Raw genomic sequence first — 18,852 nt, 5'->3', positions numbered from 1 at the left:
TATGCGTAGGAAGCACAAAGTCAAACTACTTCAAAACTCGAATTTTACAACTGAAGCTAAATCCGAAGTTTAACCAAACATCATGTTAGCCTGAAAATTTTGAAGACGAGTCGGACGTGTGGATGGACATTTATTCTAAACTAGTAAATTACACGTGGGAGAAATTCGTTATTTTTAAAATTATTTATACAATAAAATAATTTTTATTTTGAAAGTAGAGCGAGAGAGAACTAATGACAACAAGACCGCAACCCACCATTTGGTAGGTTGCAGATCCTTAGAATATTTGAGTAATTTGAATCTATTGTAATTACTTACAAATAAGTAAGAGACGAATTTAAGTTTTATTTGTTTAATCAAGTTATTTAACGATAAAAATAAATTGTCAAATCCAAATGCAACTTAATTACAAATTATATAAAATTTAAAAGTATGCTACCATCATTATATTTTTTGAAATTTTGTTTTGAAAATTGCAACAAAGTTGATTAGCTGACACTAATATGACCCAGTCAAAATCACATGTTAAATGCTGGAAATTGTCACACGTTGAGTAGTTGACTCGACTTTGCATATATCTGCATGCTTCACATTGATCCATGTCAGATATAATAATGGTGTGTTTGGTTGAGTGGATTAAATAAGGATAGATTAATAGTTAAATATTTATCGTTAAATTTTAAGATGTTTTAATAATCATTTTGATCCGGTTTAAGATCCAATTTTATTAATCAAATAGTTATCCATAAAATTACATTTTAAACCGGATCAAAATGATTATTAAAACAACTTAAAATTTTAACGATAAATATTTGACTATTAATCTATCCTTATTTAATCCACTCAACCAAACACACCCTAAAAGTATCAGTTATCATAAATTTATGAAGTAAACACGAAAATATATGTATGATTTTCTCAGTGAAAAGCATGAAAATTGTTTCTTTATACTAAAAAATAAAATAAAAATAATAGGATCCTACCTTTTTTTTTATAAGCAAAAATAAAATCGTCTGATATGAGTAATTAAGGATATTCTATTTATCCACGTTTTTAAAAAACGTTAAGACTGAGAATAGTCAACTTAAGAAGAACATGAAGCGCCGAATTGTCGATGTTGATTAAAATATAATTATCGACAACGCTTGTCCAAGATTTTATAGTTTAAAATTAATTATACCCACACAATATATATAAAAAATTTAAATATATATATATATATATATATATATATATATATTTGTTTATAAATATAATATGACATAAATTTTTATGGATTTTTATCTGTGAGTAGAGTGAACTATAATTACATTGTCTTCGATTGTGAAATCGATTTGACTAGCCAGACTTTTGTTTATTTATTATTGTTATTCCATTTTGACTTTTTCAGATGTCGGTCCCAAGCGCCACTATTGTAAATTAAGTTCTTGCATGTATAAGTAAGTGAAATATTCATAGAATTTGAAGATCAGCTCGCTACTCGATCCATCATGTTATCGAGAGATTATTTATAGAATTATTTCACGGTAATTTAATACACAGTCGATCGCGGCTCCGATTTTTCTGGGGATATTTCAACGGAAATGGCTTAGCTTTCTTCTATAAATAAACGCACTCTCTCTCATTGATATCTTTTATTTTCTTGTGATAATTCAGGAACCGTAGGTTATAAGATGATGCAAATGAATGCGATTGCGTCTTCGCCTCCTCGAACGGGGCGGCATTTGCAGCGCTACGATCAGGGATTTCGCCAGGTTGTGGGGTATGTATTTTCTGAATCTTGATTTTGTTGAAATGTGATGAGGAAATCTTTGCATTTGGATTGATTCTCGATTCGGTTTTGTTATATCTCATCCGGGTTGTTTTCTCTGATGTTTGTTTATTGAATGAATGAATATAACCTATTTGGTGTCTAACACTTCATCCCATATTCAAAATTTGCAGATGTATTCCATACAGGAAGAGGAAAACCAACAAGTCAACCCCTGTCGAGGGGACCGCAATCGAAGACTTGGAGATCCTTTTGATCAGCTCTCAAAAGAGCCCAAAAATGATGTTCCCTAAGGTAACATAAATAGAAGAATCTTGTAGCTTTGAAAAGAATCATGATATGTCCTTGTCGAATTTTATGACAGAAGATATAGGAACAAAAAATCCGATGTTTCTTGTTTTTATTTGTTTGACATGATAGTTTGCTATGAAATCATTAGGGTGGTTGGGAACTTGATGAGGATATCGAATTGGCCGCATCCCGGGAGACCATCGAGGAAGCCGGTGTGATCGGCTTGCTGGAGGTTAGGATTCCATGTTCATGTTGAATCAAAGCATAATGTTTTCCAACCAATGGATTACGTCGTCGCTAAATATTCATGTCCGGTTGCCTCGAACTTATTTGGTTCACATTCGCCTGCAGGATAAATTAGGTGAATGGGTTTTCAAGAGCAAAAGCCAAGACAAGTATCACCAGGGATCGATGTTCCCCTTGTTGGTGACCGAGGAGTTAAATGACTGGCCTGAGAAGAACGTCCGCCAACGAACTTGGGTACGTCTAAAAGTTTCTGTTTTTTCATGCTTTCTCTACGAGTCTATGCATAATGTTTCAGAATTGTTTCACATGGAATGCCATGATGCAAAACCGAGTCTTGAAGTTTGTCGTATGGATTTCATTCCACAGATGACAATAAACGAAGCAAGAGAAGTATGTGCACATTCATGGATGAGGGAAGCTTTGGAGGTCTTCGTTCATCGGTTCAGAAGGGAGGAGGAACCCTTCACCTTCTGTAGATTAGAGTTCTACATCACCAAGGAATTAAGACTGGGCATTGAAGCTCAGAGTGCCGAATGAAACGCCGATCGGAGCCATTCGGGGATCGACGACTCTTGTTTGGGAATTCATTGCTTTCAAGAAAACCACACAGGGATCGAATTCTCTTGAAGATTGAAAATGTGTTCTTAGGGTAGAGGGTAGAGAACACCTATACAAAAGTGTGTACTCCATTCTTTTATTCATTGATCTTTTAGTCATGGCTTTGAGAAAAAAGAAAAGAAAAACTAAATTATTATTCTTTTGTTTGGCCCAAATTTAAGACCTAAATGTGGAAAAACCAACAGTGGTCTGGGCTACTTGCTAGTTACAAATGTATTAGGTTTACTTCTATGTCCAGAAATGAGAGAAAACTTGCATTGCGTGCATACAAATTTACATTTTATATCAAGTCATTTCATTTTGTTTGAAGTTTAATCTTTTTTCTTTAACCATTTTTTATATTTGTACTAGGCATTGTAGAAAGAATATTAGGTTGCGTCTGAGTCGTGAAATATGGATTTGAGTGAGTATTTGATCATAGAATTTAAAATGACTTCGTATTGTTATGAGTTATAAAAACTCAAAAAATAATTCTTTGAGATTTGAAATCATTATTAAGTGGATATGTCCAAAAACCAATTGATTTATTATTATGGATTTGAAATCTTTAACTTCAAATCCATCAATTCAAATGCAAACTTATGGAATATTAAATGATTTTGAGCGAATTTGATTTCAAATTCATTGTATATAATTGACTAAAAAATTTTGAAATACTTTATGTTTGCCCAACTATATCGAGTGAATTCTCTGGTCAATTTAAATCCTTCCATCCAAACATAAACTTACAAATTTCAGGAAAAAAAATTATCGTAACCGAAAATAACATTTGAAATGATTAATTTTGAAAAGAAGTTTTGATTTTAAATATTTTTGAATAAAAAATAAGTATATCTAAAATATTTTACTTGATTAATTGTATAGATATAAAAATAATTTAACATGTATGTTAGTTTGTGATGTTAAAAGTGTATAACATTGGTCAAGAAGAAGGTTTTTGCAATTTGAAAATAATTCAAAACACGATGTATATATAGATCATAATGATCGTACAAAATTTATCTTTTCGTGTAAAAATCAAATTTTTATTACATTGAAATAATATATAATTTATGTAATAAAAAATGAAAGCAACAATACGATTTAAATTTTCAAATCAGAGATAAAATATGATCAAAGCTTCTTCAATGGAATATCATGGATAATTTGAGTGACCCATTGCTTGTATTTTGTTTGGAAATTATCATCAAGTTTGCATGCTGAACTGATCCCGCGTGTTTGGATTGGGCATTTTTCAGGGCTTACTTTAATCCTGTTGTACAAATGCTGGACCTTTGCTGATTCATCGGTTCATGGATTGAAAATTTCAAGCGTCACACTTGCCTTTATGGTTTTTCCCTGGAGAATGGTGTGGAAAAATTGGAAGACAGGTTTAGTTATTGCTGATGGTTTAATGTTTGTTATTTCTTGTTTTTGTACTCAGAGGATCCTTCTAACAGCAGCAAAATAACAACAGTTTGTGCTTTTAGGACACTTCTTGAAATTATTTTGCTACACAGACTGTAGGATGCTCCTTCTGTCATCTATTGCCCCCTCTGAAAGTCAATATCTCATGCATGCTTCCGGAGGTTCAGTCTTGACAAAGCCCTACTCGAAACTGAGTAAAAATCACTTTGTCTTGAAAAATGTAAGCAGAGTATTAGAGTTATGACATTTTGTTATTTTCTTTGTTTGAGATTCCACATTCTCTCAATCTTTCTTTCTTTCTTTTTTTATTTTTCCCATTGAGCTTCTATTTCCTTTTCGGTGAGTGGGCGGTGAGGGAGTCATTTTCGGCGATACAAGTTAATTTAAAATCGAAAGTGTAGATGGTTTAAGTGAATCAATCATTAATGCTTTTGTTGAAATGGTTGGATACATCAACAAATCTGTTAGACATAGGGCTGCCTGGCTCTTTCTTGGTTCCACTAACCTCATTACCTACCATAAAAATTGCTCGAACAGGTCTATGATCAGATAATCTAGATTCACCTCTTGTGTACTGGATTTGCTTCAATCCCTTTCCAAACCAAATTATTCGATCACACCTATAAAACTTTCTTCTTTGTCAAATTAACGGTACGGATTATATAACAAAACATGGAATTATTGGCAACTTACCATGCAGGAGCACGTTTCTCCTTCGCTTTTAATTTGTGATTGGATACATAATAGTCATCTGAGTTTTGATTATATTTATAGGTTGGTGCAAACTCAATTTCTTCCTCGTGCCAACCCTCAAAGACATGGCCTTCTGCAAGCTCAGCTTTCAGCTTTATTTTCAGATTGCAAATTGAAGTTAGGACAAAGTTCATATGCCAATTGGATGTGATGTTTGCTTATACATCATTTAAAAAATGTCCTACCATGTTTCGTTACCTGATCATTTTCTAATAAGGTACTCCATTCTTTACGCTCAACCAGTGATCTTATTGCAGCATCTGGCAGGTGTATCCTGTAGTTCAAGTCACCAAGCCAAACCACACCACTGTACGAGATTCAGAACCAAACTGGCTATGGTTATGATGTATTTCAGGAGGCTGAATTGATAAGAAGTGATAAAATAAAGTGAAAGGTCTCTGCTTAACGATCCAACAAAAACATAAAGATTGCAAAGAATTGTTATGAATTCAAACAATAATATACAACATATCAAGGTTGAAACAGAATTCATGTATGGTCTCGTTGATATTATATCAATAGGAAAACATACTCATGCTCTAGTATTTTTCTAGGTAGATGGTGAAGGGATTCGGCAGGAAATAAAGTGCGCGACAATATGCTTGTTGCATCTATATTTCTTTGTCTCTCATCGCCTTCTTTTCCTCCTGAAGCTAAATGACTGCAGACAAAGCAAAAGCTTTTTTCATGCAAGAAGAATCTGACCGAGACAGAACCCTGTTTATTGAAATACAGAATCTGTTAATTTCTTTTCTTTTCATTTCTTGTGACCGCACATGACAGTTTTAAAACTAATGTTGTATTCTATGTTAAGGATTGATATTTAATACCTTGTTTCCCAGGTAGCCGAAGATACCACAGCCTACACATGAGACACTCGGATGCCTGATGTAACCATGTAGCTCTGTTCTTACCCACACGGTGATATATATTCCTACCATTTGTTTACTTATTAAGCATTGAAAATCTGGAGCAGTTGAATTGTTGGAATTGGGTGTCTTCACTGGATAAACTCTTTGAATCTCTCCAACTTCTGGCTCATCAATTGCGCCTTTGGCTGCCATTCTTTTGTTGAGCGCTTGTTCTATAAGAGCATTCCATTTCGAGCAAATATTGGTATTATCTATCCCTAAAACATTTCCGGCTTTGAGTGGAACAATTTCTTGGAACCTGCCAACAGTTGCATGTCTTGTCACAAGATGTGAATTAAACCAGTTCTATTCAAATTTCTCTATACAGGTTTTGCACACACAACACAATCTCATAAAAGTACAAGATTACCCCAAAACATATATATCTGCCCTGCAGTGTTCGGTGTCGAGCAACTCTTCAAGTTCCAAATTATCTGATGGTGTGATACCTCCTGCATTCCAGGAGCTGACAAACAGCCTTTTGAAGGGCAAAAAGACAAAAAGAAAAGAAACATATAACATCAGTTTCAAATGTGCTTACAAGGATTCTTAGTGGGCAAAAGTTGATATCCACAGTTGACAAAAGTTAACACTAACTACTTTATTAAAGATTCCCTGAAATAATGGAATAGTACAAGCACAATAAATAAATAACGAAAACGAGAGGCTTTTAAATTTCAAGATGATGAGTTACTCTACAACTTATAGCACGGGAGAAGAAGTTTGTTACAGTTCGCACATGAATGTTTCTCCAGCAATGGAATAGTTTTTGAAACCGAGAGATTCTTGATTTGTACTTTGCATATTTCCTGTCGGTTTCGTCAAATCCTCGGTGTGCACAACAAATTTTCTGCCGGTCATTCTCTTTCTAAAGATTTTACTAGTATCCATCCTTGGCTACATGATCTTGAGATTAACATAAGGAGAATAACTGCAGCCACTTAGCTGTACTAACATTCAGGAAAAAAAATTTGCTGTGTGAAATTGAAAGAGGGAGACCAGGTTCACTGACCCACTCCTATTTGCAAGGTTTTAGATGCTACTGTGGTGAGGTTTTTTTTAAAGCTGGATACTGAAAATGATGGATATATTTAGAGGTAATAAAACAGAGTGATGTTGGCAGGACCTGACTAAATTTTAGGACAATGATATGAAAATCATTGAACAAATAAGCTTTGATTTGACATGTCGGAAGAGGGTGGAAATAGCAGAAAACATCAAGTTGCAGAAAAATCAAATGAATGTTTATCTTTCTAGGCTTAGAAGAGTGTGAAATTGTTGTCCTCCACTTGGAAACAGGACCACATTTTGTTATTTCTTGAAACAACAAAGGACAACCAATGTGATGTATATTTGATTTTCTTTTGTAAATTATGATTGGTACCATGATATATAAGGTAGTTGTTGGGTTTGGTGTATCATATATATTATTAGCTTTTTTTTTAATGGTATACGACCGTTTATAAAATTATAAGTATTTATCGTACTGAGAGAATAAGAAGATGAGAAAATATATTTTGAAGGAAGAGAATGAAGAGGAGATTGAATTTTTTGGTAGATCCCGAATGCATGTTACCTGCAATAAACTCTTCTATCATTTTCCTCTATACTTGGTCATGTTTCCCTTTGGTATATAGTTGGTCATAAGCGGGTTGTGTCCCAAAAAGATGACAAACATTGGATGAATATAAAATTATTAAATATCTCTTTTATCAGAAAGAAATTTATTATTATCATTATGCTTAATGTTCAAAAACAAAAACAAAAACAAAAAATAGATAATAATTAGAACTTTGTCATAATATAAGAAAAATATATGTTTTTGTCTGTAAAAAAAAAAGGTTTTGGGTAGCAGAAAATGATGAAAGCCGACTATTTACATGCTGCAAGTGATTATGTAAGTGATAGGAACTGAATCTAGTGTTTGATTTGCTGGACGGAAATCATTTGAGGCAAGAAACAACTAGAATGCTTATGCAATTAAGTTAATTATATGAACTGCCTACATAATCAGACATTGACACAGGTAATTTAACAAGTTGATTAAACAATTAAGTTGTTCAACTTCATCAACAAGTATGATTACTATTCAATCCAAATCATGGTTCGATCGTCTAATCACGGAAAATAATTACGTAGCAAATGAAATACTCCTGGTTTTCGCGTAAATAGAAAGTAAAAGGACCCAATTTCTTAAGTTCTATTGATTTTGAAAATATATCTTCTTCAATCTTTAATAGAGAATTAAGCATGGTTTAGATTGTATTTTTAATTTTTTTTTATAACTCATGATAATTAATTAACATGGTGTTTTATCTTTAAGAACAAACTTTAAAAATTGGATACTTGAAAAGATACATATGTTTCTCTAAATAAACTTATTTACATTTTGTCCATTTTTTTTTACGAAATTCTTCCAATATCTGAAACATGAAAAGTCGGAAGCAGAACATGCATGACAAAATTTGAAAAACATCCTTGAAACAAGGAGGACATGCTCCAAATTTTTACTTCATTCGTTCCAAAATCAATATATTGGTTTGTTTGTTTTCTGACAAATATTAAGAAAGTTATTTAAAAAAATAAAGTCTCATTATTATTTGGTAATATAGAAATTGGAATTTAGGACAATCATCAAGCAGGCTCAATGTTTGGAAGAACGTATCTCAAATTTCCGCAATAAGATGACAGAATATAGCACATTGACTACGGAAAACAATGCGCGTTTTAGGTAAATTTTATATTATAAATTGAGTTGGTTTCTTGTGAGACGATCTCACGAAACTTTATCTGTGAGACGGGTCAACTCTACTGATATTCTCAATAAAAAATAATATTATTAGCATAAAAAATAACATTTTTTCATGGATGACCGAAATAAGATATATGTCTTAAAAAATACGACTCGTGAGACCGTCTCAGATAAGTTTTTATATATGAAATTTGATTATAACTACAGAAGTTCAAAATAAATTAGGGAATTATATATAATCCAGTTGGGTTTGACTATTAGTATTATAGTACATCTTTCATGTTGTTTTCGGTTCTTGTTTAATATCGGATGCTAATTAAAAATCTTTTCACATATTCATAATTGATAGAAATATAGAGACCTACAGAGTACAGACAATGACAAACTGCTAAAAATCACATTTTTTAAACATATTATACACATAAAAAAATTGTTTTTTTCTTTTTAATTTTAGCTCTCCTATCTTCAAAATGAGTTTTCTTTGGTAACCTCTATATATCATCATAAAGCATTTCATTTGTATTAATTAAAATGTTTATAAATTTTCAAAGGAAGTTGAATTTAACAACATACTCATCATGTTCTTGAATGATAAAGGAGTTTGTAAAAATTTGATTTTTGTCGAAATTCGTTCTCCTCGACATGGTATGTATTCTATAACACGCCAATATATATCTTAAATATTTTCTAATTTTTTGTAAAAAATTCTCTTATAAATTAAACAAGAATAAAAAGACAGAGAAATAATATTATACATATAATCCAACAAAAAAGAATCAATATATTTCTTTTCGGAAATGATACATCATTCCTCAACTTTCTGGTGTCAATATTTTGAAGTCAAAACTAACTAACAAATTCAGCATCATATATTATATAGTTTATAATATTATATATATATATAATAAAATATTTTCCCATGATATTTTTTAATGTCACTGTTTAACTGGTGAAAATTTCGACATTTGTTGCATATTTTATACGACTGTATCAGTCTGTCTTTCTCATTCGTGACTCACGTATGATAGCAATGACTTTTTCCCAAATATATTTTCAATGCAATCGATAGATCTCAAATTCTACACAGGGAACTCTCTATGTTTGCTTTTATTTTAATATTTTCAAATAAAAAAAACATTTGATATAAGAGTAAGTCTTTTGTGAGACGGTTTCACGAATCTTTATCCGTGAGACGGGTCAATCATAACAATATTCACAATAAAAAATAATATTCTTAACAATGAAATAATAATTTTTCATGATGATCCAAATAAGATATTCGTCTCACAAAATACGAAATGTTCTCACATAAATTTTTGTCTTGATATAATTGGGGACAAACTCTTTTTAAATATATTTGGAACTATATTTCAAAAATAAAATCTATGTTGCATTGATGCTTATACTCGTGATACGATAGTGATTCTTACGTAATATATTACGTAGTGTAGGCCTGCGATAAAGACAAAGCATTAATCAATGCAAGTGTATATATATAATAAAAAAAATATTCAATTTAAAATTTTATTGGATAGTCTTGCCAAATGGCTCTCTATTACTTAGTCAATTTTCAATTTAAATATAATGCGTTTTGGAACTTCTTAAATGGCTTTTATTACGTTATAGTTTGTAAGAAATTGCTATTTTTTTTTATTTTAAATAGAAACTAAGTGATTATTTATATATATAGATATTATAATATATAATAGATATAAGAATATGCTATTTTTTAAATTATTTTTTAATATAGATTTTAAATAACTACAGTGATTTATATATATATATATATATATATATATATATATATATATATATATCTATTATATATATATATAAAATTTTGTAATCTTGAAACTAATGTGAATGGATCAATGGCATTGGGGAAGCTGAGGTGCCCTTCGGCCCATGCAAAAATGTGTGCTGATCTTAATGTAAGTGTAATTTGAATTGTACATGTGATTTAAAATCTGAACCTATTAAAATTAAATTATGCTTGATTTTGACATTCTCAACTGGGTCTAAGACCCGAGTCCATGCAGACATTGCACGAAGGAACAATTCTCTTAAATGATGAAAAATCGTAGTCGGATCGACGACGACTTATAGTTCATATTTGGGACGAGATATCAGGTCCAAAACTCAATTGTGACAAACTTTTCTTGGAAAACATATATAAAGAAATAAGTATTTAAGTCATATTTTGTCTGCCTTCTTTCCCAACATTACATTCGGAAATAAACCGGATAATATAATTATGGTCACATGCTGCATTAACCAACCACAAATATCCAACAATTTCCTAATTTTTATCCTTACAATTTCATGCCGTACAACTCGAATCGAGTTTCTAAATATCCTAAAACCAACTAAAACTAGGATAAATATATTTACACAGAAGAATACACGTACCTAAATTTATATGTGGAAGAGAATTTGAAGTGGCCAAATCCACGACAAAATCCTATGGTACACTTAAAACCTATAAAACTAAGCCTAGATAGGTTGATTTCAAATATCGGCATGAAGCATCTTGGACATATTCCAACTATGTATGACTCTACCAAGAACATCGTAAAATCGAATCTCTGCTTCGCTTTGTGTCAATCGAACCGACGCGAATCCTTGCCCATCGTAGAAGAATTTTAGGTCATTCCCATTCAAATCTTTAACGTCTCCTCTCCATGCCTTGGATCCCGCTCCACTCGTTACAAATTGAATCGGACTACGTGATTATTTTTATGTCTCGTTAGTATTTTTTTCGTGAATATTTAGAAATAAATAAATAAAAAATATCGTATGATCCAAGCAGTGTACCTTTTAATGTCGCTTAGCTGCTCAAGACAATGATCGTGCCCATTCATGTAGAAATCTACATTGTTTGCCTAGAGTTTCATATGTAATGAATTGATGAGTTTGAATAGATCATTTATATTTAAATTGAGAAATATGCCATTTTATTCCTTTATGTCTGTCACACGACGATTTCGATCATTTATGTTAGCAAATATCGGTTCTAGCCATGTTGCATGTGTCATCTCTATGTTAATTAACATTATTTCGGGGAAAAAATGTGTTAGATTTTAAAGTATTTAAATAATTTTCATGTAGCTTACCCGAAGAATAGGGAGAAGAGATCGCACAAGCTCACGAGTGTCACCGTGATGACCAACACTTCTAATGGCGTGGTGGCCAACTACGATTTTCCATTTTGCCCTTGATTTCTTCAATGCTGATTCGAGATCCTATCGAAACATGAATCCGACGCCGTATTATAAAAATTATTAATTGCATAGGCAAAAACTTGTGTTAGATAATCTCACGAGTCGTATATTCGTGAAACTCACTTTCAACAAACTGGAAGTGTATCTCGTTGTGGGGATCACATTGCGCCAATCATATATATGATCTTCTGGATTTACAAAATAATCTCTCACAAAAGGAGTCGTATCCACAAAGAACAGCTCAGCAATTTCTACTCCAAAAACAAGCAAAAACACAGTTAATACACACGGATATTGAATTTTGTCAAGACACATCTATAACCCGATCTGATTCATGAAAAATTTACTTTTCATTTTAATTATGGATTGGGTTGACCCGTATCACGAAAAAAGATAGTTTATATATAAATACAAAACACAAAAATTCACCTGTGTTTACTATGAAAGACCGCAAGCAAAGCCATCTTCTATCTATTTTCCTAAGAACAGGGCTCAACTGCGCCAATGCATCACCTCTATAATCATGGTTTCCCAAGACTGCAATGGCATAGTAATTAAGTTAACTTTAAAATAACAAATAAACAAGCTTTGTTTTATGACAAAAACTTGTGTGAGATGGTCTCACGGGTTATATTTGTGAGACGGATCTCTTATTTGGGTCATCCCATGAAAAAAGTATTACTTTTTAGTGTGAATATGAGTAGGGTTGACCCATCTCACAGATTATGATTCGTGAGACGGTCTCACATGAGACCCACTATTGTTTTATTCCCGAGAACAAACAAGTATTTACCACTAAACCACTGTTTTTGGAGGCTCGTTGCTGTATAAACATTCGTGAAAGACTGTACAAAATTGGGATCATCTTCCCCTTTTAGCCCATTATCGTAGAAATTGTCACCAGTTGATATCACAAAATCAATGTCTAATTCTTCTCCAATTCTCCCCATCTGCAGAATTATCGAATCAATCACGTAAATAAATATGTTCCACCCCAACCAAAAGAACTTTTATTTTTTATTTTTATAAAAAATAAAATCATATTTTAAGTGTACGTAACATTAAAAACTTGTATAAATTTTGTTAAACACGTACGTGAAAAAGAAACTACATTCCGATGATACGTAAAAAGATAAAATGAAAGAAATTAAACCGAACGGAGACCTGAAAAGCGACTTCAGATTGGTTGAAATGGCCATTTCTTCCCCAATCTCCGACGACCAAGAACCTGAGAGCACCGTCGCCTCTACTAACGTTGTGTTCAAATCTCGGCAACTCCGCTGAAATGTTGTATGAAAACAGACCTAACAAAGCCACCAACAGAGACAGAACCATGGTTTTGTTTTCCAAACTTGCCATGGCTCTCTTTTGTGATTAAATAATCAAAAATGAGAAAATTTTATTTTTTCTTCTTTTTTTTTTTTTAAAAAAAAGATGAGTGTCTATTTTTGTAAGTAGTGTATTTATATTGAGATGGATTTGCTCTCGCTTTAAAAATAGTAATTTAAAACCGAGGACAGAGAAGTGCGGGCAGATTTAGATCATAGGTAAACAACTAACATATTTAAATAACATCAGTAATCAGTTTTGATATGATGCTCATTTATCGTACATATTTCATTATCCGGTTATATTATATTTTCAAAAAATTAGTCGAACGTACGGTCGAAACGTAAAGTTTGGTTTAAAACTAGGAATAACAGTAAATATATATGGGATTGGGGAATAATGCGAAACGAATATACTAGCGGACCTCGAATGGAGCGAAGAAACACAAGGCCAGAGAAGAATCTCACAGCATATTCGCCCTATCTTCTAAAATACTTCCTGCTTGTCACTTAAATGATAACTTTAAACAAAAAAAAACTTAAACGATCATTCGAGTGTTATAATATGTGTGTGATTCTCTCGTATTTGAAAGAATTTGAGTCATTAGATCAACGGTTAGGTTCGAATTTTTTTAATTGCTGATAGAGTTTACAATTCATTGTTGATCAAGGTAGGGGATCAGATGAGATCGATAGATGACATGAAACTGAAATGGGTCAATTTATTACTAAATTTGACTGAGAAAATTGTAAAATTGTTAATAACCTGCAAAAGTCCATCTCTCGTAATATAGCAATGAAGAAATCGAGGGAAGGCTCCTAGATTTTCACGTTTGGTTTCCTTTTTCTACACAATCGACAAATTTGCCGCCTGCCTCTGTGATTCTTTGCTTCTTTGTGTGCTCTTCATGTAAGAATTGTTTAAATTTTTAATATGCGTGAAAATATTCCAAATATTATATTTGGGACGATGCGGTAGCTTATTGGGTTTAAGGTTGCCTTAATTCTGATGAATAATTTTGGATTTTAAAAAAATATTTAAAGTGATCAAAACGTTTGAAAGTTCATTTATTTGCATTTCAAATAAAGTTTTTTATCAAAAGATTTGAAGTAAGAATTTGATCTCTCGTGTGGATTAAATTCAACAGAACCGGCCTCTCTCTATATATGTCCGTCTCAAACATTGTAATAACGAGTACTATGATACAGTAATATAAGATAAATCTCTATGTCCAAGGAAGATTAGTCGATGATCTCTAGCTTGTCTCTTGTTTATATATAACGCGAGAACGTGCATGTATAGCCCAATCTCAAGAACACAACCATCAAAAAGTCGACAAACTTTCATGGCACCTAAGATCAGTGTGTGTGTTATCCTTATTCTTGTCTCGATCGTGACAACCACAGATGGACAAATTCAACCTCCATGGATGCCATGTTGTCGAGCCAACATCGTGGATTGCTGCCCGGAAAGCATCAGGAAAACAATAAACACTCATTCTCCTGCTATTAAGCCTACTCCGTCTGTTCACAAGTTGATCCCACATATGTGGAATCGTCCTTAATTAAATCATTCTCTATCGCCTATCTGCCCAAAAAAAAAAAAAGAAAAAATTCATAGGTAATAAGTTTTCCGAAAAAGGAACGTTTCACCAACCATAATCTATATCCCAGTACCCCCCCGATGTCATAGGTTTGCCATGGATCAGTCATCTGAGCAATTTGTCATTTGCTCGGCATGCCAGGTGTCGCAAGCACGTCTTCTAGTTTTGTGTGGTTTTTCTTGTATTTCTATGTTGTACACTGTTTTCAAGCTTATATATAAGGCTTATTGTGTTGTCTCCCATTTGTAGTAGTTCTTCGCGATCAGAATTATGCGGTTTGCAAACTTATAAGACCTATGCCGGTCATCAAGCAATTTTATTTTCATAAAAAATCAATTCAATTTTTTTGTGTGTGTTTCATATATTACGTGTGTGTTTCAATCACATCAGGGGATGAACAATTCATATCCACGAATTCAAGAGACATAATTAACACATTTAAGTCATTCGAACTAGAGCATGCATGCCAAACAAGTACATGGAAATCATCTTTAAATTGATCCTTTGTGAATTCCTGAGCTTTGCAACAGCAAAGATTGACATTTCCTGCTAATTTTAGGAATACAGGGAGTACAGCGAGGCAGGCACTCACCGTAGATCTCCCATTTTCGGGGGAGAAGTCGTTTGTTTCGAACTTGTCTCGACTAATATTTCTCGGGGCCTTGACCAGTGTTTGGAATGAAAGAACTGCATTGGAGAAGTTCTCAAACATACAGACGAGTCTACGTTAAATGGCATATTTTTTATTTGAATTATTTTTTAAAAAAATTATTCCTTTGTATCCTTTTAACTTATTTGGGGTGAATAGTTGTTTTCTACTTGTGCTTTTTTTTTTTTTAAAAAAAAAATTCAATAAGTAGAAACAATGTGTAAAATATATTTGATTTTTGGATATTTTTTTTAAGATCGATGTTAGTTAGGGATGTAATCGAATCGAGCCGAGCCGAACCGAGTCGAGCCGAGCTCTTGAATGTTTGAACTTGGTTCGTTTATAATCGAGCCGATCTCGAGCTTTATCTAACGAATATATACATGGCTTACGAGCACTCAAGCCTTTATCGAGCCTAACAAACTTAATAAATATGAATTATACATTTAAATTTTTCATTAAATTAATTAAAAAATAAATTATATATTTAAAGAAAAATATATCAATCTTATTAATATTTGTAAATTTATTATAATAAACAAATTTAATAGATTTTTCTATATATTTCATAACTAAAATGAAAAATCAATAAATTAAATATCAAAACCATTATTTTTTCATTTAAAAGATTACTCATGAATTTATCAACGAACATTTTCACGAGCTAACGAACCAAATACTGTAAATCTTGAGTTTAGTTTATTTATCTTAACGAACCTCATTAAACGAGCTTTTAGCGAATCGAGATTCGAATAACTCACAAACAGTTTAATTCATTTCCATCCCTAATGTTAGTATTAGAATTACGTACATAGAATCCCAAATGAAAAAAAAAAACTAATAACAAGAGTCTTTATTTTTAAAAGACTTATTATTATTATTATTTTATTAATTATTTGATTAATTTACCGATTAGTCAAAAATGTCATCTAACAGTTTGGATCATTCCCAAGCGTATTTTCCTCCAGTCACTCACGAAGAAACAGACCAAAGAGAAATCCAAAAAAATTACCCAAGCATCTTACACAAAAAACAATATAAAGCCATTAAATTATACTTGGAAATCAATAAAAGTTCCTCAACGATGTGAATCATCATTCTCTTGATTGTGTATCCCAAGTCTAAAACGCCGCGTTGTTATGAACGATGCTGTCCTGAGAAGCAAATCAGAACATCATCTCTCGAAGTTTCAACGTTTCCTCTTGCTTCCTTTGGCGGCATTTGGCTTTGTAACCATAAGGCTCACAAAAAGGAAAACAATGAGAGCCACGGAAACATGCGAACCATAATTTGCCAGTAACCTCTGCAAGTTGAAAGATTCATAAGAGAGGACAAAAATGGTGCTGGAAAACACAGAACTATCACATGTAATGTTAAAAAGGTAAGAGAGCTTCGACAAGAAATAAAGGTTAACAAAACTCTCAAATTCAATCATCAGCCCACAGTTCAAAATAAAAGGAAGTAGCACAATGCATGAATAAGAGGAATATACGTGAAGACCTTTATCCAAATATTAACCTCACTAAACAACACCCTAATATCAAAGGATTTTCGACAAACAAGGGAAGACTTAGTACCTTTGCCTGAAAGCCATAAAGAGATCAATCCATCCACAGTGAAGATACAAGATAAAAAAAGAATTATTTCAGTAAGGATGCAGAAGCAAAAATAAACAAGTATTACAAATATCAAAACTCAAAAGTTGCTTTTATGTTAGTAATATAAGGAAACAAATTTACAAGTGCAATTTTTGTCTCCGATGTTACTTCTGAAAGAATATTCAACGGCAGAACAGGGGTTGAGTAAGCTTCCTGAAAATAACCAGATATTAGTATCATTACATTCAACTTGTTCTAGCAATTCAGTACTTAAAAAGGCAAACCTGTAGCTTAGACTTAGTAAGAATTCGATAAGTGATCAAAGCAGGTGCACCATAGTAAACGGTTTTCACACTAGACAGCAACTCAAATGAATGTGACACAAGGGAGCCACTACAATCAAATGCAAATAATCCACATATAAGTAATATAAAGGTAAGAAAGAGTGACAACACAAAAGATTCCTAGGAAAAAATTGAAAAGCTCACACATCAAGTCTTTCCCAAGATTTAGAAGTGTTTCCAGTCACAATATCAAAGAACTCTTGAGCCCAACTATCATCAGTGAGGGTTACATCATATGCTGTGCTGCAATATAGTAAGCAAACATTACTTTTCAACTTCAAGCAACCAATCAATTCAGCTTATAAAAAGTTAACCATTTAGGTGAAGGACTTAACAAAACTTCTAACTAAGAGAGGCTCAACTTCAAGCAATCAATCAATTCGGCTTATAAAAAGTTAACCATTTAGGTCAAGGACTGAACGAAACTTACACAATTAACATATCGTAATTTGAACAAAAATTATACAAGTAGCACAAATTCCATTTCCTGTTTCCGTTAAGTACTGAATAAATAAATTCATTAGGATGGTATTAAAAAACAAAACATCCACTGATACAAGGCAAATACAAATCATACAGGCAACAGAGTTCGATAATGCATACAATGAATGCCTTCGAAAGAACAAAAATTTAAATCTGTGCAATCAGCGATTGTCCGCATCCACATGTAATCTGCTACTGCTTTCATCTACATGCAATCAATACAAAAAATTTCCCCCTCTTTTGCAACCGAGGATTTGAAGGGTTTACAAACAATAAAAATTCAAGCTTAATTCACAATATCACCCACTGAATTTGTGGGTCGAATCCTAAATCTAGGATCATAAAAAAACAACACAGATGATAAAAAAATTCACTAAATCAAAGAGAGCATACTCGGATCCACTGTTGTAAATATCGATGGAGACGGAAACACGTTCCAGGTTCTGATTAAGCTTTTTCTGAGAAACTCTCTTATGGGCAACAATAAATGGACCCGCCGCTGCCGATTCTGAGAAGATAAAACAAATGGAAAGTAGAGTTAAAACCAAAATGATCGGCAAAGCAAGGGTTTTCGCCATTGATCTGATTTAAGAGCTGATCGACAAGGGTAGAGAGAGAGAGAGAGAGAGAGAGAGAGAGAGAGGATGTGAGACGCCGTGCGAGATTTCCCCGCAGACCAATATACAACACGTGGACGATCGGGGATTGGATTTAGTGGGCCTTGTTGTGCTAAATGGGCTTTATACATGCTTACTCTTGGCCTGCCTATAGTTTTCTTCTTCCTTTTTTTTTTTTTTGGTGGATATCATAAAATTAATGCCTATAAATCTCGAAAGTTCAAAAGAAAATTAGTGGCGATTTTTAATCTATAATATT

The 18,852-nt window shown here is 32.6% G+C and overlaps 4 protein-coding genes across 4 annotated transcripts; 1 reads left to right on the top strand and 3 right to left on the bottom strand.

Annotated features, from left to right (window-relative positions):
- The first annotated feature begins 1,470 nt into the window (after positions 1-1,470).
- Positions 1,471-3,235, top strand: LOC140809736 (nudix hydrolase 18, mitochondrial-like). Its single transcript, XM_073167450.1, has 6 exons — positions 1,471-1,526; positions 1,657-1,762; positions 1,945-2,065; positions 2,211-2,294; positions 2,414-2,542; positions 2,675-3,235. Exons 2-6 carry the CDS (start codon positions 1,674-1,676, stop codon positions 2,843-2,845), a joined length of 594 nt encoding a protein of 197 aa, XP_073023551.1. The 5' UTR covers positions 1,471-1,526; positions 1,657-1,673; the 3' UTR covers positions 2,846-3,235.
- A 1,506-nt stretch (positions 3,236-4,741) lies between these two features.
- Positions 4,742-7,073, bottom strand: LOC140809554 (type IV inositol polyphosphate 5-phosphatase 9). Its single transcript, XM_073167217.1, has 7 exons — positions 6,737-7,073; positions 6,368-6,475; positions 5,917-6,256; positions 5,619-5,803; positions 5,285-5,393; positions 5,027-5,178; positions 4,742-4,953 (listed from the first exon to the last, which is right to left on the bottom strand). Exons 1-7 carry the CDS (start codon positions 6,886-6,888, stop codon positions 4,749-4,751), a joined length of 1,251 nt encoding a protein of 416 aa, XP_073023318.1. The 5' UTR covers positions 6,889-7,073; the 3' UTR covers positions 4,742-4,748.
- A 3,919-nt stretch (positions 7,074-10,992) lies between these two features.
- On the bottom strand, positions 10,993-13,384 carry LOC140808903 (purple acid phosphatase 17). Its single transcript, XM_073166247.1, has 7 exons — positions 13,135-13,384; positions 12,764-12,920; positions 12,400-12,507; positions 12,094-12,221; positions 11,863-11,991; positions 11,564-11,631; positions 10,993-11,471 (listed from the first exon to the last, which is right to left on the bottom strand). The coding sequence occupies exons 1-7, from the start codon at positions 13,327-13,329 to the stop codon at positions 11,258-11,260; spliced, it is 999 nt and encodes a 332-aa protein (XP_073022348.1). The 5' UTR covers positions 13,330-13,384; the 3' UTR covers positions 10,993-11,257.
- Positions 13,385-16,531: 3,147 nt separating this feature from the next.
- Positions 16,532-18,606, bottom strand: LOC140808904 (uncharacterized). Its single transcript, XM_073166248.1, has 5 exons — positions 18,370-18,606; positions 17,638-17,736; positions 17,434-17,542; positions 17,283-17,362; positions 16,532-16,852 (listed from the first exon to the last, which is right to left on the bottom strand). Exons 1-5 carry the CDS (start codon positions 18,552-18,554, stop codon positions 16,741-16,743), a joined length of 585 nt encoding a protein of 194 aa, XP_073022349.1. The 5' UTR covers positions 18,555-18,606; the 3' UTR covers positions 16,532-16,740.
- Positions 18,607-18,852: the final 246 nt, after the last annotated feature.

The sequence above is a fragment of the Primulina eburnea genome, chromosome 13 (genome assembly GCF_022965805.1).
Source record: "Primulina eburnea isolate SZY01 chromosome 13, ASM2296580v1, whole genome shotgun sequence".
Classification (NCBI taxonomy): Eukaryota; Viridiplantae; Streptophyta; class Magnoliopsida; order Lamiales; family Gesneriaceae; genus Primulina; species Primulina eburnea.
Note: the sequence above shows the minus strand (reverse complement) of the source record. Positions and strands in the feature narration are given on the sequence as shown.